This window comes from Paroedura picta, chromosome 6 (assembly GCF_049243985.1).
Source record: "Paroedura picta isolate Pp20150507F chromosome 6, Ppicta_v3.0, whole genome shotgun sequence".
Classification (NCBI taxonomy): Eukaryota; Metazoa; Chordata; class Lepidosauria; order Squamata; family Gekkonidae; genus Paroedura; species Paroedura picta.
The window spans coordinates 20,639,823-20,667,309 of NC_135374.1; the positions used below are offsets into that span (position 1 = coordinate 20,639,823).

General features: G+C 43.8%; 1 protein-coding gene across 4 annotated transcripts in view; it reads left to right on the forward strand.

Annotated features, from left to right (window-relative positions):
* The window catches only part of RNF17 (ring finger protein 17), a 46,398-nt gene that overhangs the window by 86 nt on the left and 18,825 nt on the right, over nucleotides 1-27,487 (forward strand). Inside the window, exons 1-21 of one of the 4 annotated variants that reach the window (XM_077341635.1) lie at nucleotides 1,514-1,661; nucleotides 3,496-3,551; nucleotides 5,056-5,111; nucleotides 6,008-6,101; nucleotides 8,047-8,127; nucleotides 8,651-8,751; nucleotides 10,396-10,567; nucleotides 11,914-11,990; nucleotides 13,202-13,276; nucleotides 15,004-15,257; nucleotides 16,360-16,440; nucleotides 17,011-17,166; nucleotides 18,249-18,438; nucleotides 19,995-20,166; nucleotides 20,286-20,482; nucleotides 22,371-22,509; nucleotides 23,938-24,091; nucleotides 24,700-24,815; nucleotides 25,326-25,446; nucleotides 26,840-26,960; nucleotides 27,151-27,372. In XM_077341635.1, coding sequence (XP_077197750.1) covers nucleotides 1,541-1,661; nucleotides 3,496-3,551; nucleotides 5,056-5,111; nucleotides 6,008-6,101; nucleotides 8,047-8,127; nucleotides 8,651-8,751; nucleotides 10,396-10,567; nucleotides 11,914-11,990; nucleotides 13,202-13,276; nucleotides 15,004-15,257; nucleotides 16,360-16,440; nucleotides 17,011-17,166; nucleotides 18,249-18,438; nucleotides 19,995-20,166; nucleotides 20,286-20,482; nucleotides 22,371-22,509; nucleotides 23,938-24,091; nucleotides 24,700-24,815; nucleotides 25,326-25,446; nucleotides 26,840-26,960; nucleotides 27,151-27,372 — 2,756 coding nt within the window. In that variant the 5' untranslated portion in view covers nucleotides 1,514-1,540. Of the gene's footprint in view, nucleotides 1-1,513; nucleotides 1,662-2,196; nucleotides 2,453-3,495; nucleotides 3,552-5,055; nucleotides 5,112-5,996; nucleotides 6,102-8,046; nucleotides 8,128-8,650; nucleotides 8,752-10,395; nucleotides 10,568-11,913; nucleotides 11,991-13,201; nucleotides 13,277-15,003; nucleotides 15,258-16,359; nucleotides 16,441-17,010; nucleotides 17,167-18,248; nucleotides 18,439-19,994; nucleotides 20,167-20,285; nucleotides 20,483-22,370; nucleotides 22,510-23,937; nucleotides 24,092-24,699; nucleotides 24,816-25,325; nucleotides 25,447-26,839; nucleotides 26,961-27,150; nucleotides 27,373-27,487 lie in introns of those variants that run through there. The other 3 variants (XM_077341639.1, XM_077341636.1, XM_077341637.1) reach the window with 3 other exon arrangements.

The following is a 27,487-nucleotide window of genomic DNA, read 5'->3' on the forward strand; positions in this document are numbered from 1 at the left end:
CTCTCCAAATATTACCAAACCCACCTTATTTATCTTCTCATAACTTGGCTAGCCTAGGCCATCCAGGGTGTAAACTGCACGGAGCTTTTATTCCAGCCCCAGTTCGATTCAGTCCCTGTCCTCTACACAGAATGCGATTTCCATTTGGATTTGGGGCTATTTAAATTTTCCTTCTGCAGCAAGAAGGATTGATCTGGAGTGACCCTACCTTTATTGTGCGATATCTTGGAGTGCTTTTAATGCTCAATATATTTTAAAATCGCATTGTTTTGAATCTAGGTTCTCCTCTGTGGTAGGGAATCCATGATTGGCCACAGGTGGTCATGTAATAAGCCCGCCTTAAAGGAGAAGCCATGTGGTTCTTCGACTAATTGGACGCCTTCTCCTCCAATTAGTCGAAGGACCACATGTGGTACGCAGCCCACAGGTTGGGGATCACTAATCTAGAGTGCTGGGTTTGATTCCTCGCTCCTCCACATGCAAACAGCTGGGTAACCTCTTAGGGTTGTTCTCACAGAGTAGTTCTGTGAGAGCTCTCTCAGCCCCACGGACCTCTTGCTGTCTGTTGTGGGGAGAGGAAAGGAAGGCGATTGTAAGCCGCTTTGAGACTTCTTCAGGTAGTGAAAAACCACTAGCTTTAACTTATCTAAAATTTATAATCTAAAATTTGAAATACATTATAATTCAAGCATAAGTTTCTACCCTTGGATGTGTGTGTTGTGACACATCTGACGTGGTTGACCCTGTGGAGGGTTTAAGGCAAGAGAAGATCAGAAGCGGTTTGCCGTTGTCTACCTCCCTATCATAACCCTCGTATTCCTAGGTACCCTTAATTTTGAAGATCTAATGAGCTCAGCCTGTCTTGGTCGAACCAGTGCCCATTCTGCACACACTGGATAATGCATTTTCAATGTGCCTTTGCAGCTGGATTTTCCTGTGCAGAACAGGAAAATCTACTTCTAAAGTGTATTATCTTACATGTGTGGAATGGGCCCATGTCAAGGTTAAATAAAAAAAAACAAAAGGCAGATTATCTGTTCTTTAAGATCAAACAGCCTAGCACAAAGCTTTCAAGATCTCTAGAGCTCACTTGATCTTAGCCAAAAGCCGAGCAGTGATCAGTGACTAAAACGGGTGCTATTGATTTCTTTAATTTTGGTTTTGTCTTAATAAAAGGCACGATGCCTTTCTCTTTGTTTGTTTGGTCTTAAACAATAAATAGTACTAGTTTTAGCCACTGCTGAGTTGTAGAGATCCCGAAAGTTCCGGGCAGGATTGAGCTTAAAAGAAAGCTCAAGCGTGCCTTTCCGTTTTTGATTTGCCCCTGGGCCTCGTGGCGCTCTATTTTTCGGAAACGAAACCTTCGCACGTTTCCAAACATTCGGCGACGCCGAAGGCACGATTCCGATTGGCTAAAGCGCGCGAGCAAGGCACGAGGGGGCGAAGAAACATAAACATAGGGGCGGTACTAAGTAAGTACTTAGGGGTTCCTTCGGCTCGCACCGGTTAGGGCGTCGGCTAAAAGGCGCCAAAGGTGGCGATGGCTTTGCTTTTGAGCGCGGACCGCAACAGTAGGTGCAGGCGGCGGCGGGAAGCTGCATTTCAGGACTGCCGGAGCCGTGCGGTGCCGATTTCCCGGAGGCCGGCAGAAGAGAGTGCGGGTGAGCATGCACATGCCGGAAAGCAAATTCCCTTGCAGGGGTTGCGGGGCTTAGGCTTACTTCCAAGTAACTGCTCAGCCCCTTGCACGGAAATAAATCCTGCAGAGGTCGATGAGCGGGCCTAGAATTAGGCCACCAAATCCGGTGTACCTTTGAGCCTAGAACCCGAGTAGCCGCGCAGAGGGGGCTAGTTCTGGGACAGGAGCCCGGCGGCTTTTGCTCCCGAGAAGGCATAACATTGTAGCGCTGCAGCCTCGGCGCCCGTTTCCAGTTCCCTTCGCGCTCAAGCCACGCAGGCGCCCTGCGCGCCTTTTCCTCGCACGCCGCCTCTCGCTTCTCCTTCCCGCGCTTGGAAGAACGTGGTGCTGCTGCCGAAGGGTTGGACCGCCGAGCCTCGAGTCGGCCTCCTCCCGAGCAGGCGCCCACCGGTTGGTGCTATAAAGCGAGTCTCATTTGTTTTGCTTCCTCAAGCAAACGCGCCGTTCCCCTCCGGCGGCGGCTGTTCGGTGCGCCCTTTCCTGCTTGGAAGCGGCGCCACTTTTATCACTGATGTGCATTGGGAGTGCAATGGAGACTGCGCCGCGGTCAGCGCTTGCGGGGCCGCGACGGCAGGTCTTTGCAGCGGCCAAAGCCTGAGCAGGCGCCCAAATATCCCTCCCCAGCACCGGGAGAAGAAGGAGCCTCGCCTGCTGGCTTTTGGTGTTAGAGGCCTTTGCCTCTCCTCCCGCGGGCTGTGCCCTTGTCTGTGTGGCCTCCTGGCATGTCCCCTGCCCCTGGGGTACTGCGCGCAGGTGGGCCCCTAGAAGCGATTTGGGTTGGGAGGGGTCGGGCGGCCATCTTGTGGCCTGAGGTCCCGTCGCTGGGTTCCCCCTGCATTGCCACAGAGGAGGGGAACGGCGGGGGCGTCAGTGGCGCCGGGTTGGAGGGCGAATGTCATTCTCCGCACCCCCTTCGAAAAATCTGTCATCCAGACCTCTGTAAAGATAAACGAGGCCCGGGCAGATTCAAGTGGGTCCATAGCACCTTTAAGACCAAGAAAGATTTATTCAAGGAGTGAGCGGAAGAGTGCATGCACTATTCCTCAGACAGTCTCTGCACTCAAAAGCTCATGCCTTGGATAAATCTTTGTTGGTCTTAAAAGTGCTATTGGTCTCTATTTTTGTTGAGGCCTGGGCAGTTGAATTGTTCTGGATTGCTTTTTAAGGTTTTGTTTTAGTGGCATGGAGCCTGCAGAAGAGGTTCGGTTAGATTTTGATTGGAAGTAATTTGGGGGGGGGGTCTCTATAATACAAGGGATCAAGTTGTACTTTTTCCTACCTTGCATTGTTCATTTGATGGCATTGGCCTCATAAAGTGTGTCAGGGGCTATTGGACCTGAGTCTTGCTCAGACCCACAGGGTTACCCACTTAGAATCCACATTGATGACATTTTCCTCCTATACTTTTTTCAAGGGACTGTTTATAATGTGAAGTGTGCAAGAAGAATAGGCCCAGTGTGACACTATTCAGCTTCATTATACATGAGAATCAATTTCACTGCCAACTTTTGGAGCTATTCTCAATATATTGCATAAGTGCATCCTTAACATGTGGGTATTACCGATTGAACATGGGGGTGGTTTAGGCAGATTGTGAGCTGCTTATGAAGTGCAGATTCCCCCCCCCCCAAAAAAAGCTCTCAACTTCCTTTCAAAACCATCTAAGGTAGCCAACACTAGAAATACGTTTTATACATTATCTGAAATTGTGAAGAGAGAAAAAACATTGCACAGTACTTAATTTTAAGTATTAAAAAGCAATGAGTATGCTAACTTTTCTTACTCTTTTTTTTTAGGTGTGAAATTTCAAAACTCCAGCAGTGTCAGTGAAAGCGACAGTTCTATTTCAAAAGTAAATGTCTAGAAGGATAAATGCAATATTCTTTTTAAAGGGCTCTTTTTTAATGCAAAAGTATTTTAAAGGCCTTAGGAGAGTTGAACATACAACGCAAAGATATGGGTATTGTGTAACTGTGCCGAAGGACCAAACCTAAATTTAAGTATTATGCTTAAAGTTATCACTACTTTTATCAGTGAACTTGCCTATCAGTTGGGTGCTGAAATGTAGCCCAACTGCATAGAAGATCAGGGTTCTTGCATGTTGGGGAGCACTCCCTATGTTGACCAAAAAAACAGAACTTTGTAAGTAGGGGGGGACCCTTAGTAATTGGGTAGAATGCTGCCTGAAAGTTTTTTTTTTCAAATAGGGTTTGAGATTCTTAACTACCCAAGTTGGGACCCCATGTAACATCTAACTATTAATCAAAAATTCTGCTACTTCCATCATATTAAGGTATACTGTATATGTTGAAAATAGCAAGACATAAACTCATGAAGTGAAACTCCCAGAAGAGCTGAGGGGTGTTTGAAAACTCTTAAGGACTGACCCTCTGCATACCCCCCCCCCCCCGAGCTCTTCACTCAGTAAATACCAACATACGATCCCTGGCCCCAGAGAGTTGGCCCTGGCCCTAACTTGTGGAATGAGTTGCAGCTGAAGTGCAGTCACTCTAGCTTCCTAAGTTCCAGAGACCTTGCAAGATGGCACTCATTCACCAGGAATTTGGTTAATGCCAAGGACTACCATCAAACCAGGCCCTGAGCAAGACCCTCATTACCCTCTGTTTTGTCCCTGGTTGACCAACTGCAACCATCTTATTTCCAGGATCAGGGAGAGCAGGATTGTTCTGTACAGATTGTTTTAATGTATTTTAAAACCTAAATTTATTGTATTGGTTTTAACTTATTGTGTAAGCTGCCCGGAGACTGCAAGGGGAGGAGCGGCCTATAGATGGAATTATAAATAAATAAACTGTTTGATTTGTATTGAGCATAAATTGTTAACCCCTTTCATGCCAAAAAAGATGTTTTTTTTTAATTTTGTGTTAACCTGTAACAATGAGTTCCTCAAAATAGAAATGAACCTTGGTTATGTCTTCCACTAAATACATTTGTCAGATAAAGCTTAATGGATCAGCTAAATGGAGAGCCAGTTTGGTGTAGTGGTTAGGAGTGCGGACTTCTAATCTGGCATGCCAGGTTCGATTCTGCGCTCCCACACATGCAACCAGCTGGGTGACCTTGGGCTCACCACAGCACTGATAAAAGTGTTCTGACTGAGCAGTGATATCAGGGCTCTCTCAGCCTCACTCACCTCACAGGGTGTCTGTTGTGGGGAGAGGAATAGGAAGGTGACTGTAAGCCGCTCTGAGCCTCCTTCGGGTAGGGAAAAGCGGCATATAAGAACCAACTCTTCTTCTTCTTCTAAATATTATTAAGTAATCGTGATGAACAGAGCAGTAATTGTGAATGTTCAGAATGCTTTACTAAGAACACTCGGTCTCCTTTTTAAACAGCCACCTGTAGATGTTGAACAAAAAATTTATTCTGGAAGAGCACAAAAACCGAAAAGGTATTTAAATTTACTTAGTTCACTGGAGGGTTGGAATTTGCTGTTACACCCATTATGGATCGCTTGTTCTATATATGGGGCGTTCTCATTTTATTGTTACAAGTTGTACAATTTTGGTTACTCAAAAAAATCCCTTGGAACAGTCTTTGTCAACTTTTTTTACTGTTGAGAAACCTGTGAAACCTTCAAGCTTCAAGAAACCCCAGAACTGGCGTGATTGTGCAGAATATGTTCGGGAATCACAGCTGTGTACACGCCCACCTGGAGCCCCTCCTTCTCACCTCTTCCAGGCCCGTCATTGGCCATGGGGGGGGGGGGGGCTCCAACATTTATTTATTACGTTTTTATTTATATACTGACCTCCCTTGTGGTTCACAGGGAGCATGAAAACCAATAAGACATATACAACATGAATCCAGTAACTACATCAGTCAACATCATTAACACTGAGTATATAATTTTACACTGTATAACTATATATGATTGCATTGCCCGATTAATTTTTAACAAATTTAAAATAATATATTAAAAGTTAATTTCCACCCATTCGGGAAGCCCTTCCAGGGCCATCAAGAAACCCCAGGGTTTCATGAAACCCTGGTTGAGGAAGCCGGCCTCAACTTGTTCATGCTGCAGATATACTGAAGTGAAGTGCCTGCTTTGCTCACTTTTGAGTGTTGTTCAAGAATGGAAAGTATTTCAAGGCTGCTATTGTGCACGTTCGCGTTGCATGATATAGTTACGGTTAACTATATTGCAGTAAAATAATAAATTGAGCATAAAAGGGCAACATTGCTGAAAACGGGGGGGGAGTTTGGCTTAAAATAGGATGATTACCTTTTTTAGACAAAGTGCATTCTTGAAATTAGTTTCTTTATGTTTGAGGAAATTTATAGGATTCATTATCAAAACGCCAGTGAGAAGAGAAAGCGGACTCCCGACTGGAGGCTTGTTGGCAAGTTAATGTGGGAAGTGTTTCCAATTACCATGGTATGTAAATCTTTGCTTTTGTGTTTGCTTAGAAAAGTGTTTTTTGGATACATCATTTAAACTATTTATTAGCTCTACAGGAATCCCGGGCAGCTTACAATGTAAATAATGAGAAAACACAATTGAATACCTAAAAACTATTGGATTAAAATCAGTAATTTAAAACTGGCAGACAGAAGGGACCAGTCAAGAAGAACTAGAAAATATTGAGTTGGTTGTCTTTAGGTTTTACCATAAATAATTGCCAGACATTTAAAAATGAGTGTTATGCAAATGTGCCACATTTTGATTTGTTGTAGAAGGATAGTGAAGAGTATGATTTGAGAAAGCCTGAGGTTAAATCTTACCTCAGTTACGAATTTTTGGGATGGCCATAGGCATGGCCGTGTCTAGAGTTGTGAAGACTTGTGGGGGAAGACCAGGGAAAGTTCTGCTTAATTGAAAGCTTTAACTGAAAAGTTGCATTATGTTCTTAAAATGTTCAATACACACCACCAGATAACAATAATTGCGTGCATAGTCTAAACACAATTTTTTTAGGAGATCCTTTGTTGAAATGTACACTGTTTTGGTAATAATACACTGTGATGTTTTCAGTGTTAGGAAGTTTAATACCCAGGTAGTCCAGGAGTCCTTCGTGATATTATTGTATGAGACTGTCCTGATAATGCACTTTTGTCTACTAGAGAGTTTGTTTTTTTACTTTGATTTTTTCCCCTTTAACTGTTTATATCACCAAAAAAATGTAAAATTCAACTGCTATGGTAAAATAGGGTTCAGCAGTTCAACTGTCTCGAGTGTGGAGTATTATACAGCAAATTAAGACATTTATATTTTCAAACATAATCAATGCTAAGGAACAAGGTCAATGAAATACTGAGGCACAAATGTGTGGGAATTGTGTGGCCTTCCAAAGGTTCTATACCTGTAAGAAAACACTTCTTGACAGTGGAAGAACATCTGGGTCATGTTCAGCAATAGAATAACAGTTCTGTGTTTGAACTTACAAAAATCGTCTAGAGCAGGGGTAGTCAACCTGTGTTTGCTGGCAGGGGCTCAAGGGAATTGTAGTCCATGAACATCTGGAGGACCACAGGTTGACTACCCCTGATCTAGAGCATAGGAGCTAATGTTTCTGAGGGCTCCAGGACCAAGTTTTGTTCACAAGTGCAGTGTGAGTTAGGTCATCTTCAGTCTTGCCTCCCTTGCTGCTTTCCAAAGCTGAAGCAGACATGGAGAGGGGTGTTTGCCCCTCTGCAGAGCTCCGTGTGTATTAACTACAGCAGGGGTAGTCAACCTGTGGTTCTCCAGATGTCCGTGGACTGCAATTCCCATGAGCCCCTGCCAGCGTTTGCTGGCGGGCTCATGGGAATTGTAGTCCATGGACATCTGGAGGACCACAGGTTGACTACCCCTTGGACTACAGCACTTGACACTCCAAAGCAAAGTGAACAGGCCCTCTCTGTAGCTGTTTCAGCTTGGGAAAATGGCATGAAAGGGACTTGGTCTGCAGTACTTGGAAAAATTAGTTTCCCAGTGTTGTGTGTGTCATGGGTTGGGAGAACCCTAATCTGACATTGCTTGAAGGTAAGCCTGGAGAAAATGCTTCCCCTGTAAAAAATTGTGATGTTACCAAATCATTCTGATTTGCTTGCCCAGGTACATCTCATTGTAGGTCTCCCAAGGGTCTTTATGTTCAAGTCATACCAGCCTTGCTGACACTAAGAAAGTATAGGTTGGGCTATTGTCTGTATGGGAAGTATCAGAAGCTTTTGTAAGTTGCTTTGAGTTCCATAATAGATAGCTGGGGTATTAATACCCTTGCTCTGTTAAAATCAACTTAATGCAAATGTATAGTTTAGTAAAATATAGCCAGGCTCAATAGGTTTCCTGTATTTAAAGTAGTACCACTTTATTGCTCATGCCCTGTGACTTCTTTCCCCAGGACTGCAGAACTTTACAGGAAATAGACAAAGCTTTGGAAGTAGCCATAAATAACCTTGAGCATTTAAAGACTGCAGAGGAGGTAGGCCTGGAGATTGGTGAAGTATTTCGGTTTTTATTTTGCATGGAAGACATCCCCCCAGAAGTCCTTTCTCTAGCAGTAGTAGTAAGTGACCCTAATGCATTGGCATGCTGGAGCTGTAAACCAGATGTCAATTATGCCAACTGCTGTGCTGTCTCTTATTTGTTCAACCGTACTAATAAGCAGAGTGGAGGCAGCAATTAAAGGTAACTCCCAACTATTAATATTTGACTTAATTGCACCTACTAGCTAAAGAGATGGCCTACAGTATGTTGCCAACCATAAATAAAAGCTAATTAGCAATGCCTGCCTGGATCTATTGGTCCAGCCGGATACCTTGTGCTTTGCCAGCACCATCTTTGTCTGTGCGGCCGCTGTGGCTTGTGCTTGTGAGTACTGGGCGTACTGGGAATACTGGACCATGGTGTCCTTTTTTTAACAGTCTCTATTTCTGCTATCCACAAATGGCGCACATAATTGTAGATCTAACTTCAGCAATTGCTTCTTCCCAAAATTGAAATAGATACTTGATCAGTTGGTCACTGAAGCAAAAGAAGAAGAAGGCAAGACTGCAGCTATTATTGATACCACGTTTGCAAACCTCGTTGCTGCATTAAATTCAAGGTAAAGCAGATTAGGGTTTTTATGAAGTTTTTATTCTGTTTTTAATTGTGCACTATAATAATTAACAAGTTTTACATTATTTTATTGTATAGCTCAACATCTGAGTTCCTACCTGTTAAGGTTGGGTTGTGTTTTTTGGTTTTGGTTTTACAAAGTTGAAAGTGTCAGTGTGTGGTAGCCATGCAAAAGGCAAGCTCTGTGTTGGGGATTATTAGGAGAGGGATTGAGCATAAAACCACTGATACTATAAAGCCCCTGAATAGGTCTATGGTGTGGCCTCATTTGGAATACTGTGTACAGTTCTGATCACCGTATCTCGAAAAGGACATTGCAGATCTGGAAAAAGTACAGAGGAGGGCAACCAAGGTCGTTAGGGGGTTGGAGCACTTTCCTGTGAGGAAAGGCTGAAGAGTCTGGGACTTCATTTTAGAAAAGAGATGATTGGGGGCAGGGGATGGGGCATGGCAATGGTTTGTAAAATGATGATGATTCATAGAGTGGGGAGAGTTGACAAAAAGAAATTCTTTCCTTCCAAAATACTAGAACTGGATGGGCAGTAGGATGGACAAAAGGAAATACTTTGTGTGTATAATATGGAATTAGCTGCTACGGGATGTAGTGATAGGCAGCTTTGAAAGGGAATTAGATTAATAGAAAATAGCCATAGTGACAGAGGGGGCCTTCCATATGCAGAGGCAGTCAACCTTTGAATCCCAGTGGGACTGGTTGGCCACTTTTCTTCAAGGCGCATTTATAGTTTTGTGTATAGCCAGCAATACACAGGTGGTGTTTTTGTCATTGGCTACTGTCTAAGACTTTGGCCACCTCATGAGAAGGAAGGGCTCCCTAGAGAAGAGCCTAATGCTGGGAGAGATTGAGGGCAAAAGAAGAAGGGGACGACAGAGAATGATGTGTCTGGATGGAGTCACTGAAGCAGTCGATGCAAACTTAAATGGACTTCTAGGAATGGTAGAGGACAGGAAGGCCTTGAGGATCATTGTCCATGGGGTCACGATCGGTCGGACACGACTTCTCACCTAACAACAACTGTGTGAGACAGGATACTGGACTAGATGGACCACTAGTCTTGATCCAGAGGAGCTATTCTTACATTGTTATTTTTTCTGTCATGACAATCCTCTCCTGCTTAATTTTTCTCCCTAGAGGAGATAAATGGTAGTCACTTTAAAAAAATCACAAAACATATATCTTGTAACTCAGTAGGCTTACGTTTGTTTCCTTTTAGGTTTTTTCATGTAACTCTTAGTTTCCTTATCACTTTCTGTTTTTGAAGTATATGAGCAACTCTTGAGCATTTTATAAAGAAATGGTACGTTTAGGCATATTTCCAGTGGATGCAGTTAGATGTACTAAGAGGAGTTGATTGTACAGGAGTGCCCTTTTAATGCATAGTATTTAGAGTATTAAAAATGTTGCAGGTTATGTAGTTTATCTAAGGGTTGATTGTTCTTATTTATTAAAAAGAATTTACTACATAGGTGTCAATTAGTTAATACTGCCATTAGCTTGTAGTTTAGAAAAACATTAAAATGTTTCCGGTTGTGTGTGCGTGATGTCAAATAAATACTTATGTTACTTGGGTCCCCTTTTTCTGAGGATGCATCTTTCTTGGTTTCCGATTAGAAAAAGGAAATTACAGACAGAGTTGGTAGTGAACACCAGCAGCTATATAACTGATGTACATAAACTTCAGTTGTCTGTTATAGAGAAGAAAAGCAGTTTGGATGGAGCCATAAAAATAGTAAGAGGGTTGAAAGCAAAGAATTCTTTTAAAGGTTGCCATAGTTTAAATCAGGTAAGTTGTATTTTAATTTGTTCCAGTCTACCAAATATTTATATGGCTGTTTTTGTTGTTTTCCATTTTGAGTGTATGGAGGAGGGAGAGCTATGACCTTCGCAGTGTCAAGGGCAGAGTGGAGGCAGCAAAGAGCTTGGGGTAGGAGTCAGGCACCAGAAGGTCTATGAGAAACAAGCCAAAGTTCAGAGCCTTGGAGGAAACCATGCTGCTCTGGACAGCACGTAGGCAAAGTAAGGCTTAGAGGCATGGAAGCTTTGCTTTCTATGCAGCAGATGCTAGCTGATGAGAGATTCAAGTGAGTAGCTGTGTTGGACTGAAGTATCACAACAAGTCCGATCGTACCTTTAAGACCAACAAAGATTTATTCAAGGCATGAGTTTTTGAGTGCATGCACTCTTCCTCAGGCAATGGTAACAAGGATCATAAGAGCATAGACATAAGCAAAAAGTAAATTGGTAGCAAATTAGTAAACTCTGTCATGGTATCCAAATTATGCAGTATGATAGTTCTTTGCTAAAACAGCTAATCAGTCTTTTTGAGGTCAGTTATAGTTCACAAAAACATTGGAGAAATAAAAATGTCAAGGTTAGTAATTCATGGCAGACACCTCTCCAGTTGTGAAAAGAAATTGCTTGCCCCATCCTTATATCTCTCATATCCAGATTCTTTACAATCTCTTCTTCTTTTTACTTTATTTTGGACAATGTGACTGTAATGTGATGTAAGTAGTATGTAATGTAATTTAGAAGCCAACTCTGGTCTCAGGGCTAGATAACATCTCAGCATGGCTTGTCATTTGTGGAGATGCTTCCATGCTTGGGTGGAGACGGATGGGGCAAAAGGTTTTTGTAATTGCATTTTCTCTTTGTATAATACTATATGCGTATACATTTCATTTCAATTTATAACCTGGGTAATTTCATGGTAGGTACTTTCAATGTGTTGTGGTTTTTTGAGATCCTGTGTACTATAGTATAAAGTTAGATGGGATCCTACAATTGGATCTTAGCCTGAGCTTTATTGAGAAACTGAAGAATGATCATGGTTGCTCATTTAGGCTGTGTGTTCAGGTGGGTAGCTGTGTTGGTCTGAAGCAGCAGAACCAAGTTTGAGTCCAGTGGTACCTTGAAGACCAGCAAAATTCAAGGTATAAGCTTTCGTATGCATGCATACTTCAGATACCTCATTGTCTTAAAGGTGTCACTGGACTCTGTTCTTAGGTTATTTAACTAATTCAGAGGAGTAGTTTTGCATTAGTTGTTCGTAGCTTTCCAGCACTGGAAGTCAAGTTCTTCTGCCAGAAGTTGCTATTTGTCCTATAAACCAGAATGTTATAATTTCAGGTTCTTAGCAATTTAAAAACGACAGCTGAGGATGAAGTTTTAAAACTGGGTAATCTGAAGAAAATGACCCTTCCAAGGTAATGACTGGAACAACAGCTGCTTTGAAGAAAGCTAACATTTGTGTTTTTTAAACTAAAGGCATAGAGTAATGAAGTTCTGGGTGATACTGGCTAGAAGAAGAGTTACTTTAAAGGGGATTATGCTTCTTACCATTGATAATGTAGACTTCATAAAGAATGTGGGAGTCTTGCTGGGCCCTGATTTCCTGTTGGAGAAACAGAGTCCATGATGACAAAAAATCATCTTTTTCCCAGCTCCGTCTCAAAGAAACTGGGTTCCTATTTGCAGATACCTGATCCGAATGCACTGATCCATTTTCCAATAACCTTGAGGCTAGATTATAGTAATACACTCTTTAGGGGGCTTCCCTTGAAGACAATCTGGAAACTGAAGCTGTTGCAAAATGCGGCAGCCCAACGCTTCTCTGGGGCTTCTCTGTTATTCTTATTCTTAGGCTCCTTTCCTGGGAGCTAACTAGCTTCCAGGTCAAGTTTGAGGTGCTGGTACTTACTTGTAAAGCCTTTCATGAGGAGGAGTTCACATACGTAAAAGATGCGATCTAGCTGAATGTCTCTGTGTTGGCAGCCTTGTTCTTCCCTACTTCCAGTTAATCCCCCTAGTCAGAGGCACATCCTCCAACAGTTTGGCTCAAGACTCCTTTGCCTCTGGATCAGCCTCCCAGAAGAGATCAGGGTTTCTGGTGAGGATGTATATTGAAGCTGTTCTGGAGAACTTTTAAGGCAGGCTGAGCCTGGGAAAGGGAATACCTCTAGACAGGTGGGACATGGTGATTTTAGGCTGGCTTCAATTCCTTTTATCTGGTCTTCTGTTTTTAATTAATTGCTCTTATATTGGAACCCCTTTTGATGCTTGAGGTTCACGCTTGGGAGCATATGAATATTTTAAGGCCTGGAATCATTTGGTGCTTGGGAAGGACAAAGAAAATACCTGTACTAAATAATGGCTTGAATCAACAACCAAACATAAACTCCAAAGAACTCCTGTGTGAATGCGTGAAAAGCATTTCTCTGTGGGTGCTATATTCGATATGGGAGAGTTGCTGATTGCCCCTTTCAGCTGTAATCACTACAAGGTATCCTGCACAACTTTTAAGGGTCCTCAGTACATAAGTGTTCTTACTTCAATCTGAGTAAATACAATAAATGCATAGAAAATATGCCCAGCATCTCATGAAATCTAACTTGTGGTGTTTGTTTTCCTAACACAGGTTTTACATAGATGCTGATAAGAGTACCTGTCTGTTTGAAAATATGGGGAGAATTGTCTTTGAAAAGACTGATTTGTAAGTTCCTTTTCAACTTGGTATATAAGCTTCCCAAGTTAAAAAAAAAATGATGCCCAGCATACTTGTGTTAGTAGCTTAAACCATGTGGCACCCATTCTTTGCACAGCTTACTCTACTGGCTCAGGAGGCCGGGTGTTAAGTACACAGTACAGGCTTGAAGATCAATATCAAAACCTTGAATCTGATCTGGAATTCAACTGGAAGCCAATGCAGTTGCCTGAGATCAGGCTAGATATGCCCCCCCCCCCAAAGTGCACTAGCGAGGACCCGCACCACTGGTTTCTGGACCAGTTGTACTTTCCTGGTCAAGGGCAGGCCCGAGTAGAGTGAGTTATAGAAATCTAGCCTGGAGGTGACCATCACATGGATCGCTGATTAGATGTTCCAGGCTCAGGTAGGGTACTAGTAGCTTAGTTTGGCAGAGGTGAGTTGGCAAGAAGCATTGTGTCATAAGTCATCCAGACCCATAAGTCTCTGCGGGTGGGTCAAAATGTACCCTCCACTTATACAGGAGGGGCATGGTATACAGAGCTGGGCCTTCAGGGCATAGTGTTCCAGTCATGGAATAGGGCTAGCCATCACCAGATCTACATCCATCCCAGCACCAAAGATCAAGTCCAGGGTGTAGCCTGCTTGGTGGGTTGGGTGAGTCTCCATGGACCACACCGGGTCTGGGCCACATCCAGTGGCTGATAGATGCTCATAGATCTTCTAATGCAGTGGTCCCCAACCTCTTTTTATCACTGGGGACCACTCAACACCTTTTACTGAGGCCCAGTGGGGGGGGTAGTTTACTCCAGTGGTCCCCAACCTTCATCTGGTCGGGGACCGCCTCCGGGGGTGGGGGAGAGCCAGCAGCCCGGCTGCCGCAGTTCCTCATAAACGCGCATGCACGTTTTGGCCACCAGGTGGCGCTAACACGCATATGCAGAGTTGCCGCGCATGCGCAGCAGTTCCGCGCGTTAGCGTCGCTGGCACGCCAGCTGCCATGCCGGCCTCTTTCCCCCCCCCTCTCGCTGTGGGGGGGAGGCAGGCGCGCCCGCTGGCGGCCCGGTACGATGGCCTTTGCGGCCCGCTATTGGGCCGTGGACCGGGGGTTGGGGACCCCTGGTTTACTCCTCTACTCTCAACCACTGCCCTAACGCTCTCTGATCACTATGGTAATGTTTAAACATCCCTTCAAAATAAGATACAGACACGCCACAACAATGAACATAAGGAACATTTTATTTCATGGAAATTTTAACTCATGACAATGACAAATGGATTGGAACCCTGAGCTTGTTTCTCTGCAACGAGATAGTCCCATCTGGGAGTGATGGGAAACAATGACACCCGAAGTGTGTTGTAAAGGGCCGGGGGGGGGATAAAGTAAGCCCCCGGGGAGGGCGGTATATAAATGTAATAAATAAATAAAGGGCCGGTGGGGGGGGGGAGAAGGCGTCCTTCGGGACCCACCTCCAATTAGTCGAAGGACCACATGTGGTCCGCAGCCCACAGGTTGGGGATCGCTATTCTAATGTGTCCATGCATATCTTGTCCAAGTTTGGCTGTCTTGCATATCTTCAGGGTTACAGTATGTTAAGAGGCCATGTGTCTTACAACGGCCCGAAGCATGTGTCTTACAACGGCCCGACCACATCGCTATATCTGTAGTGCATTTGATCTTCAATTGTAACTTTTCCCCTCAAGATTAGCCTTCTCTGTGTAACTTCCTAATTTAGACACATCTTTGGAGATGGCTCCATAAAACCAAGGAGTATGGAACAAGGCTTCAAAAGTAGCATTTTTCGTAGAGGAAAAACAAAATATGACCCAATGGCTGAAGAAAACGATCCAAAGATTCTCGGAGAAGATTCTTGTGCCCAGATCCAGCAGATGGGTCTGTTACCAATTCCGAAGGGTCTTGCTGCCTTGCCCCGGGCAGTGTGTTCTCCAGATGTCATAATTGAAGAAATAATAGACGATTATCCAGGAAGTGAGTAACACTCTTGCCATTCAACCTGCAACATAATTGTGAGGCCAATTCTGTTTAACTTTTTAGACGTCTGATATGGTGCCAGTTCTTGGATTTGGAAGGGGATGATGACCCTGAGCAGACAGCCAGAAGCCCCTTCTACCCACCACCTGGTCCCGTTCATGCCTTCCTATCTGCCCCCCCAAAAGCCTGCATTTGCAGCTCTCTGTACCACATTACTACATTAACAACTATTAGGATAGATATCCCTTCCTATCTTAACTTCCAAGAGTTTGGTATAGTGGTTAAGAACGGCAGCTTCTAGTCTTGCGAGCTGTTGTTTATTCCCTGCTCCTCCACATGCAGCCAGCTGGGTGACCTTGGGCCACTTACAGCCCTGTTAGAAGTTGTTCTCTCAAAGCTCTTTCAGCCCCACCTACCTCACAAGGGAGAGGAAGGGAAGGCAATTGTAAACTGCTTTGAGACTCCTTCAGGCAGTGAAATCAGGGTATAAAAACCAACTTCTTTACCCATTGGTAGTGTTGCTGCTGCCTGCATAATTATATTCTACAACTGTGATAACTCATATTTTGGATGCAGTATAAGTCACTTTTTATAAGTCACTTTGCATGCTTAGGCAGATTGTGAGTGGGTGAGCAGAAGGGATTGTGATAGTGTTTGACCATTTCTTTCGTGCCCAGGGAAATGCTGATCGCCATTTTGGAGTCAGAGCAAATTTCTTCCAGGCCAGACTGGCTAGGGATTCTGGGGTTTTTTTTTGGGGGGGGGCAACATTTGGGCATGGATCTGGGGTCACTGTAGGCAGACAGGTAGTTGTGGGTTTTCTGCATTCCGTATTCTGGATAAGATGACCCTGGAGGTCTGTTCCAGCTCTGATTCTAAGTAAAAAAGTATTTCTTGAGATATTTAGAACATTTGCACCATAGAGGATAACAAGTGTTGAGATATATTGCAAATTTCTCTGGATGACACTGTTGTGAGAGAAATCAACTTGGTAGTGCCTCTTGCTTTGTTGGGGAGTGTGGCACTTAAGCCAATCGATTTGATAGCATGGGAATTATTCTACTTGACTGATGAAAGATGACCTTTTCTTTCCAAAAAGCTTGTTCCTCAGAATCTCCTGAGGGTACGCATCAGAGGAAACTTTTCCAAAAGCGGCTGGTCCCATTTGGAGTGAAAGCAGGTGTGCCATTAAAGTCTGGTTTTAAAACTTGTTTATGTTCTGAACATGCTTAATGGTTAAATGATGGACATTAGCAAGGTTTGTAGAATGAAGAGGTGGGAGAATTTGGGATTGATGGTCACCAGTTGGCTGTTTCAGTGCTTCGGTACTTCTGGCTGTGAGGTTTGAACAATGATGTGTGCACAGAAGCAGAAAATAATTGCTATTTATTGATATTGAGTTTGGACTTCTGTTGTTTTCCTGGGAGATGTTCTTACCTATACATATGTACCTGTAAAGTTGATGATGGATCTGTTTCAGAATGAAATTGTCTGCTAAAAAGCGACATATTAACTCCATGAACCTGCAACTTAAGAATCTGTGTATCCGTAGTAGTGTAGAATTTGTCAGAGAATTTTAAGAAATGATGTTTTGGTACAACAGCTAGGCAAACCATTATTTTGCTTCACGTGTTCAGATATTGCTGTGTAAGGCAATATATCTATGTTCTTTCAGTGGTGTGTTAAAAACATATGCCTTGTTTTTCAAAATTGTAACAGATTTCCCCCAATTTTGTTGTATCCTGTACAGACTCTCCAGAATTAGTTTTTGTTAGTTGTGTAATAAATCCTTGTCACTTCTATGTTCGAATGCTTTCACAAAAGAAAATGTTGATTCATTTGGAAAAAATGTTGAAGCAGTTCTGTAATAGTAAGACTACATCCCCTACAGACATCTTGGAATTAGGTAAAAAAAAATTAAATTTTCTCAGTTACCCTTTTAATAAAGCGTTCACCTCTGATTAGCCAGTGTTAATATCTGTAGCAGGAACTTTGCATAGCAATTTGAAACCAGAGAAGAATTAGCGAAATGTGTCTCATTTCAATTAATGTCAGCATTTAGATTAGAGGTTCCCAAAGTGGGCAGTACACCCCCTCTGGGGGGGGCAGTAGAAGGACCCAGGGGCTGGTGAGGAATTTGGGGCCAGTAGGGGGGCAGCGAAAGATTTATGCAATCTGAAGAGAAACCTTAGCCCAGGGCTGGCAACCCTTTCCCAAAAGTGTCCATCTTTGGGGTGCCGGAAAAGCTTCCTGCTTCCTCCTAGTCATGGGATTTTCCATTGCTTCCCTCCACCCCTCTCATTCTTCATTTGTCTTTCTCCCCAGTGGCCTTTACAAATTACTTTTGCAAAAAAAAACTTCTATATTTTTTCCAGACTAAGTATGGCTGCTGCACAACAACCCAAAAAAAATTCAGGCAATATAGTCTGTTCTGAATTTGCAGTAGACCTAACACCACAGAAAGGTGTGTGCATTCATGTGGGGCAGGCTCTAGAGATATGGCTTGGCCGGCAAGGGGGCAGCAGCCTGAAAAGTTGGGGAACCACTGAATTAAATAAAGCTAAAGTGCATTTCGTGTTAAAACATGTTAATTTTTGTACTTTCTATCCACTAAGCTTACTCTCTTGGATGCAGAGTCTTAGGAACTTCACAACTAGCCCTCATTCTTCAATACTTAAAGCATTAATGTGGCACCTGTTCCAGAAAAGCCATTTACTGAGTTCTGTTAGTATTTCAAGTAGGGTTGAGCGCTCCAGCTGTCGAAGCAACTGTTCGTGCCCAAAGCAGCCATTGCTGCAGCGTGGGGGTGAGGGGTATTGCGGGCAGCAGCACTGCACCTGCATGGATGCGCCGATTGGTGCGCCCATGCCACCCCTCCCCCGTGTGCCGCAGCGCTGGCTGCTTCGGGCGTGAATGGCCGCTTCAGTGGCCGAAGCACCCAACCCTAATTTCAAACCTTTAAAAGAAAAAAACCCACCTTTGTTTCAGGCGCGAGAGTCTTTGTTAAAAGTAAAGAGCATGGAATGTGGTGTCGTGCAACAGTCATTGAACTGATTCCAAAGCAGAATATGAATGAGGGGAAGCCCTGCGGTCCAACAAAATACAAAATCCATGACGTTGCAATGATGCAAGTATTCTTTGTAGACTTTGGACATTCCGAAGCATTAACTGTTTCAGGGTATGAATACTTTTCTACCTTCTGGATTTGTTTTCTTAACTGATGCAGGAGTGTTTTCAGCGTTACTAGATTTAGTGGAGAAACTGGGTGTCCCCTGTGTGGATGACAAAGGCTTGGAAACCAAAATTACAGCAGGAGGTTCAACTTGTAGGCAGAAAAAGTTGACTTTATAATACTTCCCTTCTCTTAATGAGCTGGTTAGAAAATGTTCCAGAGAGGGTGGAATGCTGAAAGTAGCATTGTGTCCTTCAAAGGACAAATGGGTGGGGGAGAAATCTGCCTGAGAACTTAAAGAGATTATGGAGACACAGATTTTCTAGTGGGACACGATTTTGTCTTGTTCTCCATCTGGGTCGTATAGGATATAGAATATTGTAGGTGGCTGAGAAGGAATGCTGGAATTTCAAGCCGTCTTCAGGTATAAGGATCAGAACAAGGCATGAATGGTTGGGTTTATACATCACTGAGACAATGGGCTGGAAAACATTATTTTGTAAGTAAAATGGGGTGCAATTGAACTCATTGTCTTCCACCATGGGCTAGGCATGTAGGCCTGAGTAGCATGATCAAAATGAACCATGCCTGTACCAGTAAATGTTATGTATGCACTGAGATAGATGTACAAGTAAGCAACAAGCCTGAATTATGTGAAAATCAGCCCCTGATTAATGTTGTCACTGTGTCTGCTTGATTCCATGTTTTGTTTCCTCTTGAAATGAGGGTCATAGTGCAGCATTGCTTTATACACAGCAGAAGGTTCTAATAGAATATTGACAAGTAGACTTTTCTGTATCCTTTTGTCATAAGTCTAGATCTAAAGCAGTGGTCCCCAATCTGCGGGCTGCGGCCCAGTGTCGGGCCGCGAAAGCCATGGCGCCAGGCCACGGCTCCCTCTCCCCCCCCCCCCCCCGCAGTAAAAAACTTCCCAGGCCGCAAGCTTGCGGCCTGGGAAGCTTCTTACTGCGGGAGGGCAGGGAGAGGGAATCAGGGCCCGTGCGGGCACGGCCCGCAGGCGCGGGCGTGGCCCGATGCCCTGCCGGTCTCCAGCCTCAGAAAGCTTGGGGACTACTGATCTAAACTATAGCTTTAACCTCTGCAGTGCACATGGGCCAGTTCTGCACATGTTGGACAATGCACTTTCAATGCACTTTAAAAGCAGATTTTCCTGTTCTGCACAGGATTTTCCTGAAAGTGCATTATCCAAATTGAAAGTGCATTATCCAATGTGTGCGGAATAAGCCATAGAGAACATCCAGTGATGTGGTGATGAAAGGGTCAAGCTGTATCAGTTCTTTTTAGCTGTTCTTTGCACAGCTTACTCTATTTTACTGGCTCAGGAGGCCAGGTGTTAAGCACACAGTACAGGCTTTTTGCAGAGTCTTTCCTCAATTCTAGAAAGTTCACACCCAAGGGAGAGGCCTGGTAAATTGAAAATAGGGTGGATAGCAATTTGTTTCCAAGGAAAGTCTTTTAAAAGAAGGAAATAAAGCTTAAAAATCTACTTCTTGATGATAAAGTGAAAAATGACTTCTGACGTCTCCCCCCGCTGCTCTCAGGTTTGCTAAGGATGTTGCAATGAATCCAGAACACGCTACTCTAGAATATGTAGTGACAGAGGACTTGTGCTCACTTGTAAAGATACCTGATTTTCTTATCGAAGCACAGCTTGGAAGTATAAATAAGTTAGCACTGAGGTGCTCCTTGAAGGACATTGCTCCCAAACATTCTGTAAGTATATTCCCAAAAACATATTGTACCTATCACATACGTATGCTATTTCTTTGTTCTTAAAGCTGCTAGTAGTTTGAGTGCTGAGGATACGTATGTTTGTTTTCTGCCCACAACAGAGTGAAGGTTGGAGTAGAGCAGCAAGAGCAGAATTTCTGAAAATGGTAAATAACAAAACTGTTCAAATGAGAGTGTTCAGGGAAGAAGACGGTGTTCTTATTGTAGATCTGATGAAGCCTCCAGCAAACAAAATAAGCAGTGACATGCCAGTCTCCCTCAGGGATGCCTTAGTTTTTCTGGATTTAGCAATATTCAGGTGGGTAGCCCTGTAGGTGTGAAGCAGCAGAATGAAGTTTGAGTCCAGGAGCAACTTAAAAACCAGAAAAGTTCCATTGAACGTATAAGCTTTCATGTGCATGCAAGCTTCAGATATTCTTCAGATATCGAATTAATTGAATGAACCTTCAGTCTTAATGGTGCCACTGAGCTCAAACTTTGTTCTTGATATAGCAAGGTATGTGTCATTAGAAGCCTTTATTATTTTTATAATCCAGGAAGGCTGTTCAGAACACAGCTAACACTAAAGCAGTGGTTCTCAACCTTGGGGTCCCAACCCCAAGTGGGGTCGCCTGGCCTGTTCCACGGGGTAACCGGACAGGTTGGTGGCAGGTAGGGGCTGGTGGCGGCGGAGCCATGACATTGGCTGCCTCCATGCCGCCCCCAGATTGTTGAGCGCCTGTGCGTGCACTTGTATGCATGTGCGCACACCGCCACCAGGGTTGCGGCATTATGGCAGTTGAGAACCGCTGCACTAAAGTTTGTGGATTCAGTGGCAGTCTGTGAAAGTGAACATGGTTTGACTGGGTATAATCGGACTTTAGACATTTGAGAGTGCTATGAATCTTAATTGTCATGGTCATTAGCATGACCAATGCCTTATAACTGTTGTCCATATGTCTAAGCCCGGAATTTGTTTCTGTTTTAAATTTTGTTTCATGTATATCAAATCTTATTCCAGTAGGTATCTGAATCTAGCATGACTAGTCATCAGTGCATGAAATTCTAAGTTGTCCTGCCATGCTGAGATTCCAAGTCGCATTCTTGTATTCAAATACGTTGTCATTTACTCTTGCAAACATCTGTTTGCAGAATCAAAGCAAGCAGTTGATCTGTTAACTTGCTAAGAATGTCTGAATTGGAATACACTTAATCCCCCCACCCCATCCATTCCTGCACCTTCAATTATGTTCTTTGCAGTGAAGAGTGCATCTGTATTCGACCCACAGGCTGATGCTAGAATGGGAAAGGAGAGGACTCTGATTTAACTTTCCGTGCTTGTTACTGTCTGTTTACTATGGAGCAGGTTCTTTTTCAGGGAAGAAAGATTTGGCTAATCCTCCCATTTTCAGCCCTGGGTCCAGGATGATGAGGGAAATGTTGCCTCTTGGAAGAGTTACTTCCCTGTTACTCCCATCTTCATCTTATCCTTAGATAGAGAGTCACCTAGATCAGTCTTCCCCAACCCCTAGACTGTGGAGCCCTCGGTACCGGGCCGGGGCAGAGGGGGAAGCGCTGGCGCACCAGCAGGTGCACCTCCCCCCCTCCCTACGGTGCAGCACTCGCTGCACTGGGAGCGATCGGCCACTTTGGTGGTCGATCACTCCCAGGCCCTGGCACAGCGAGCACCATGCTGCAGGAGGGGAGGCATGGGTGCCAGCGTGGAGCTGCTGTGCCAGTGCATTTGTGCCCACCAGCACCCGTGCCTCCCCCCCGGCCCGAAAAAGGTTGAGGACCACTGACCTAGATGATAGGTGGGTTTCAAGATGTTGTCTTCTAGTGCATTACAGAGAACTAACTCCTTTCCTCAGAGGGTGCTGCTGGGATTGGGAGCTAAACTTGTCCAGGTAGTTGCAGTCTGAGAAGCAGCACCTCCAGCTACCAACCCCACCCCACCCTAATCCTCTGGTCAGTAATTTGGATTGTTTCAGAGCATTTATTAGGATTCTCTGAAAATCATAGCCTCGATTGGCATAAACTCTTCTCTGGATTTTGTTTCCTGGCTATCCTAAAATGCAGTGGGAATGTTGGGAATTGCCTTTTAATAGTTCCGTTCATTTCCACTAGGATTGATCTAAGGCATTTCAATTGAAGGTGACTTTATTCCACAACTCTAGTCAATTTTTGATTCTGCCTTCTCTCACTAGCTTGCGCACTGAATTGGCGGACCAGCCTGAAAATTCCATGCCGCTGCAATACTGCCCACCCGTGATGCCCCAAGAAAATTCAGAAGCTGCTGTTGTTGTTACTTATATCATCAGTCCTGGTGACTTCTACATTCAAATAGTAAGTGTTTGGTTAGTTTAATCTTGTTTGCTTATTCTCTTGTTTAAGCACTTCAGAAAGTTTTTTTTACGGAAAATGAAATGTCCTATAAAGTGTGGATGACTGCAAAGCCTGTGACTAATTTGATTTTACGGTTGTACACGCATCTCTCCCATGGAATCGAGTCTTGCCTTCCACTTCAATAGTCTGGCCAATGTTGTTGTGTTTGCCTGGTTGTCCAATTGGTTTTTTTTTTACCTTTCTCTCGTAGTGTTCCACTCATAAATGTTGAAATGCCTTTGTGTCATTCCCAAAGGTGGAAGTGCAGAAATATACTCATCCTTGTTATAAAGCATGTGAAAGATCCACAGTGGGAGGAGCAAGATCACTGGCCCGGCCCAGTGGAGAACTAGAAAATCAGTAAGAAATAGTAATAGCCCCTTAATCAGGGCAGAAGTTCAGCTAAAGACCAAATTGTTTAAAATAGATAGAAGAGCAAGCCATGATGAAAAGGTTTCAACTTGGCTTCTGCTAAGGCAAGTCCTGCCTTTATCAGCTTTTTTAACAGTCTTGAGCATCAGCAAGAAAATATTGGAGCAAGCCAAATCACTATTTTATAGTTGGGCTCCTGAGGAGCACTTGACAAAGTGCCATGGGGTAAAAGAATGTGTCCTGTTGCTTTATGTCTTGATTTGCCAGCACCATCTTTGTCTGTGCCATGGCTGTTGGTAGTTTAGGCCAGGGGTAGTCAACCTGTGATCCTCCAGATGTCCATGGACTACAATTCCATGGAAATTGGAAATTGTAGTCCATGGACATCTGGAGGACCACAGGTTTGATGACTACCCCTGGTTTAGGCCATAGAATTATAATTGGCTTAAGAGAATACACTGTAAAGACCTTTACCATAAAGTTCTTTCCCTTGAGTCTGTGTAGTGGTCACAATAGTTAAGATGTTGTTCTTGTTGATTTCTGCTCTTGAACCTCTCAGTATTGTCATCTTTCTCACCTTTTGCTCTAGACCAGGAATGGCCAAAATGGCTCTCCAGATGTCCATGGAATGTTTCCTGCAGGGGCTTATGGAAGTTGTAGTCCATGGACATCTGGAGAGCCACTGTTTGGCCTGCTGTAGACCTTTAACTTGTATCCACATTATGCCATTATTTTCCCTTCTGCTGGAAGGTTCCCTTCAGTTGATATCCGTGGTTTGATTTATAAGAGCCACAAATGCAATAGTGTTACGTTCACAGAAGGGCTCCTTGCCACCTCTCACTTCCCACTGGAACATCACCTTGCTTGCAATGCCAACTGGCAACCATATGCCACCCTTCCTTGCTCCATGCCTCTTCTTCTGTCCCTTGCCCTTTTCTCACTTGGATGTCAAGGGCTGCCTCTGTGTGTTCTGTACTTCAAATAGCATGCCATATAAACATGTTTCCATGATGATAGCTGGACAGTCCAGAAGTTGCATTTTTCCTGAAAAAGATCGAAGAAGTTTACAAAACTGACAGTGGAGACAACTTGGAAATCCTGTGTCCAATCCAAGGCCAACCCTGCATTGCCAAATTTGAAGATGGAGCTTGGTACAGGGCACAAGTGATTGGTAGGTGGCTCGAATAGTTGGTGCTGATTGTCTCATATCAGAACTGTTTTCAGAAAAGGATGCTACAAAAACCGGGTTTTTCTCCTAATATCTATAATATGTTACCTATGTGTGTTATGCAGGGTATTAGAAGCAGCTTGCACACAAGTATTTTGTAGGTTTACTACAGTTTGAAAGCTGTTCCTGTATGATGAAACACTCAAAAATGCAGTGTGGGTGGTGGCTCAAAGGTTAATTTCCCTATCTGATGTGATCTTGGTTTTCCCTGGCATCAGTTCCCTGGCAGCTGCCTTTTGGGATGACACCTAAGCTGAATTCACCAGGAAACTTGGGAGTTCTGGGAAAACTTTGCCCAGCTGAATCAGAACCAAAGTTGCAGCCACTGTGATAGAAGTTTTATTTATTTATTTTTGGATTTATTTCCTGCAGCTCTAGGGGATACCAGGAATTAAAAATTCCCGTTATTGGAGTTTTGTGTCACTAAGCATTTGCTGTGTCTCTAATAACGTAAAGGCAATAGCTGTTGGTGTGGGAGGCACACACACATTGTTCATAATGGTGTACTGTTTACAATGCAACTTTTCCTAACCTTGGGATGTTTTCTGAAGGGCTTCCAGGCCATCAGCAAGCTGAAGTGAAATATGTAGACTATGGCAATACAGCCAAAATAAATGTGAAAGACATGCGCAAGATAAAAGATGAATTCTTAGCCACGCCAGCAAAGGTATGTTAGAGATTCTGCTGCCAACAGAGAAGTCAGCGCTGTTTTCATAGAAGCTGCTGATATTTGTTGGGTTGGTTAAGATATGATCGTTTCTGTTCAGTGCTTACTGTTCTGACATTTGAAGTGTACAATGCTCCTGATTCCCCTGAGAAGACATTCCCAGGAGTGCTCTAATAAGCCCCATGAAGGATGTGAAGAAGCTGCTGTTGATGGACATTGAAGTGCTGTTGGGCCTAGAGGAGGTGCTAGTCAAACTGTGGCCCTCCAGATGTCCACGAACTACAATTCCCATGAGACTCATGGGAATTGTAGTCCGTGGACACCTGGAGGGCTGCAGTTTGACTACCTCTGGCCTAGAGTCAAAGCACTTTCCCTTGTAGCAAGATTTCAAGCTTAGTGGGGGAGGAGCTGGTTATTGCTAAGGTTGTAGACCTTTGGAAGTAACACTGAAGTTCTTTAAATGGGGAAGGGTGCATGTGTCATAAATCAATCTAAACTTAATCATTGCAGGCCATCCGATGCAAGCTGGCCCATATAGAACCATGTAAAGAAACAAATCAGTGGAGCAGTAAGTCAAAGCACAGGTTTGAAGAAATGATTCATGAAAAAGTTATGCTGTGCTTCTTTACAGGTAAGTGACTTTTCTCTCCTCCCTTTTTCAGTGGGATAGTTACATTGAGGGGAAGCTTTAACCAGTTCAAAAGAACTTGATCCCCACCCATTTGGAACTGCAATTAGTTTATACGTGTCATCTGCATTAGTTCTGGTTGTAGGTTCCCCAATGGGAGAGGGAGGGAAGCACTAGAGACCTGGTACTTTCTCAGGTGTGGCCTCCTACAGATTGAGGTTTGCCTGGTGCTTACTCTCTCTAAAGGTAAAGGTATCCCTTGTGCAAGCACCGGGTCATGTCTGACCCTTGGGGTGACGCCCTCTAGAGTTTTCATGGCAGACTCAATACGGGGTGGTTTGCCAGTGCCTTTCCCAGTCATTACCGTTTACCCCCCAGTAAGCTGGGTACTCATTTCACCGACCTTGGAAGGCTGAGTCAACCTTGAGCTGGCTGCTGGGATTGAACTCCCAGCCTCATGGGCAAAGCTTTCAGACAGCTGCCTTACCACTCTGCGCCACAAGAGGCTCTTATTCTCTCTAAGGCACTGGCTAATGTTTCTCTCTATCTAGGCTTTTAACCAGATTGCAGTTTGGTTTGGCTTGGGAGGAGCCTCCAAAAAGGTGCGGTGCTCTGTACTGTGAGGGCTGCTGCACACATGCAACCCTATACAAAAAGTATAAATACCCAGGGAATTGCTGATTGCCACTGTGGGATGGTAGGTGAATTTTCCCCAGGCCAGGCAGGATTCTGGAGATTGGGGGGGGGGGGGAATAACTTGGGCATGAAATCGGGGTCACTGTGGGTGGGGCAGGTAGTTGTGAATTCCTGCATTGTGAAGGGGTTGAATTATATTACCCTGGAAGTCCCTTTCAACCTCTAAGTATTTAAAAAAATTAAAACAGACAGACAGGGAGGAAGGCTGATAGGGCAGTGAGGTAACATCTCTACACTGCAGAAAAAGGACAACTGGAGATTCTTAAAAATTCATGTGAGTTTTGAACCTCCTAGAAGTTTATAGTTTGCTCGAAGAATTTATTGGAAACACCTGCATGTGTAAGAGGTCTACTTAGTGTGGGTTGGTTAAACGCTAAGATTTTAAAGTTCATGTCAGATTGTAAGCAAAGGTACATGGGAATTAAATGTCATTAAATGTAGGCAAGGGTACATGGGAATTAAATGTCCAAAGCGTCAGAAGAGCAGATATGTTATAAATTAGAATAATGTCATATTCAGTTAATCATCAAAATACTATGAGCTCAGCAAACACTGTAGCAAAGATCTTGAAATGGGAATAGAGAGAAAAGTACTAATGATAGCGGACCACGTTTTCACCTTCAGTTTCGGGGTATCAGGAAAACTAGTGTGTCGTTTTTCATGGGCATTTGGATCGAAAACCTCTTCCATCTCTTTGTAGAAAAATTGCTGGACTATATACTCTCTGTTGAGCTGTATGAAAGTGTACCAGCAGTACCAAATGTGTCTCGTAGCATTAACAGCCTCCTGGTTACTGAAGGCCTCGCATCGTATGTAAAAAGGCAAGTATGCTGTCCTGATTAACCCTGTGATACAGTTGCCATTTAGTGGGCGTGAGGGATGCAGGAGACCAAGCAGCCTAATATTTTCAGTAGACTATTTAAGGCTTGTACAGGAAGATACTTTTATTATGACCTGACTACTAGAAATAACTAAAAAAAAAATTTCATGTGAGTCTTGCACTTCCTATAGGAATCCCCAAAATACTGAGGTAGCTTACAGTGAAGTGTGGGATCCTCCACCAGAAGTTTTCAAAACGGAAGTGGAGGCTTTGAGTCCTGGGTGTGGAGACCTGGAACAAATGGAGGATTTGGCATTAGAGTGTAACAAAGAACTGCAAGTGAGGATTAGTCACATCGTGTCTCCAAGCAAGATCTTTGTGCATTTGCCGTCTGCAGAAAAACTACTAAACAGGTAAGGGTATTTACAGAGACTGTGAAGAAGTAAGATTCTTCAGGTAGTAATGCTTGTCTCCACTCAACTTATGCATTTTCCTTGTGATGGATACCTTTTTTTAAAAACTTGAGTT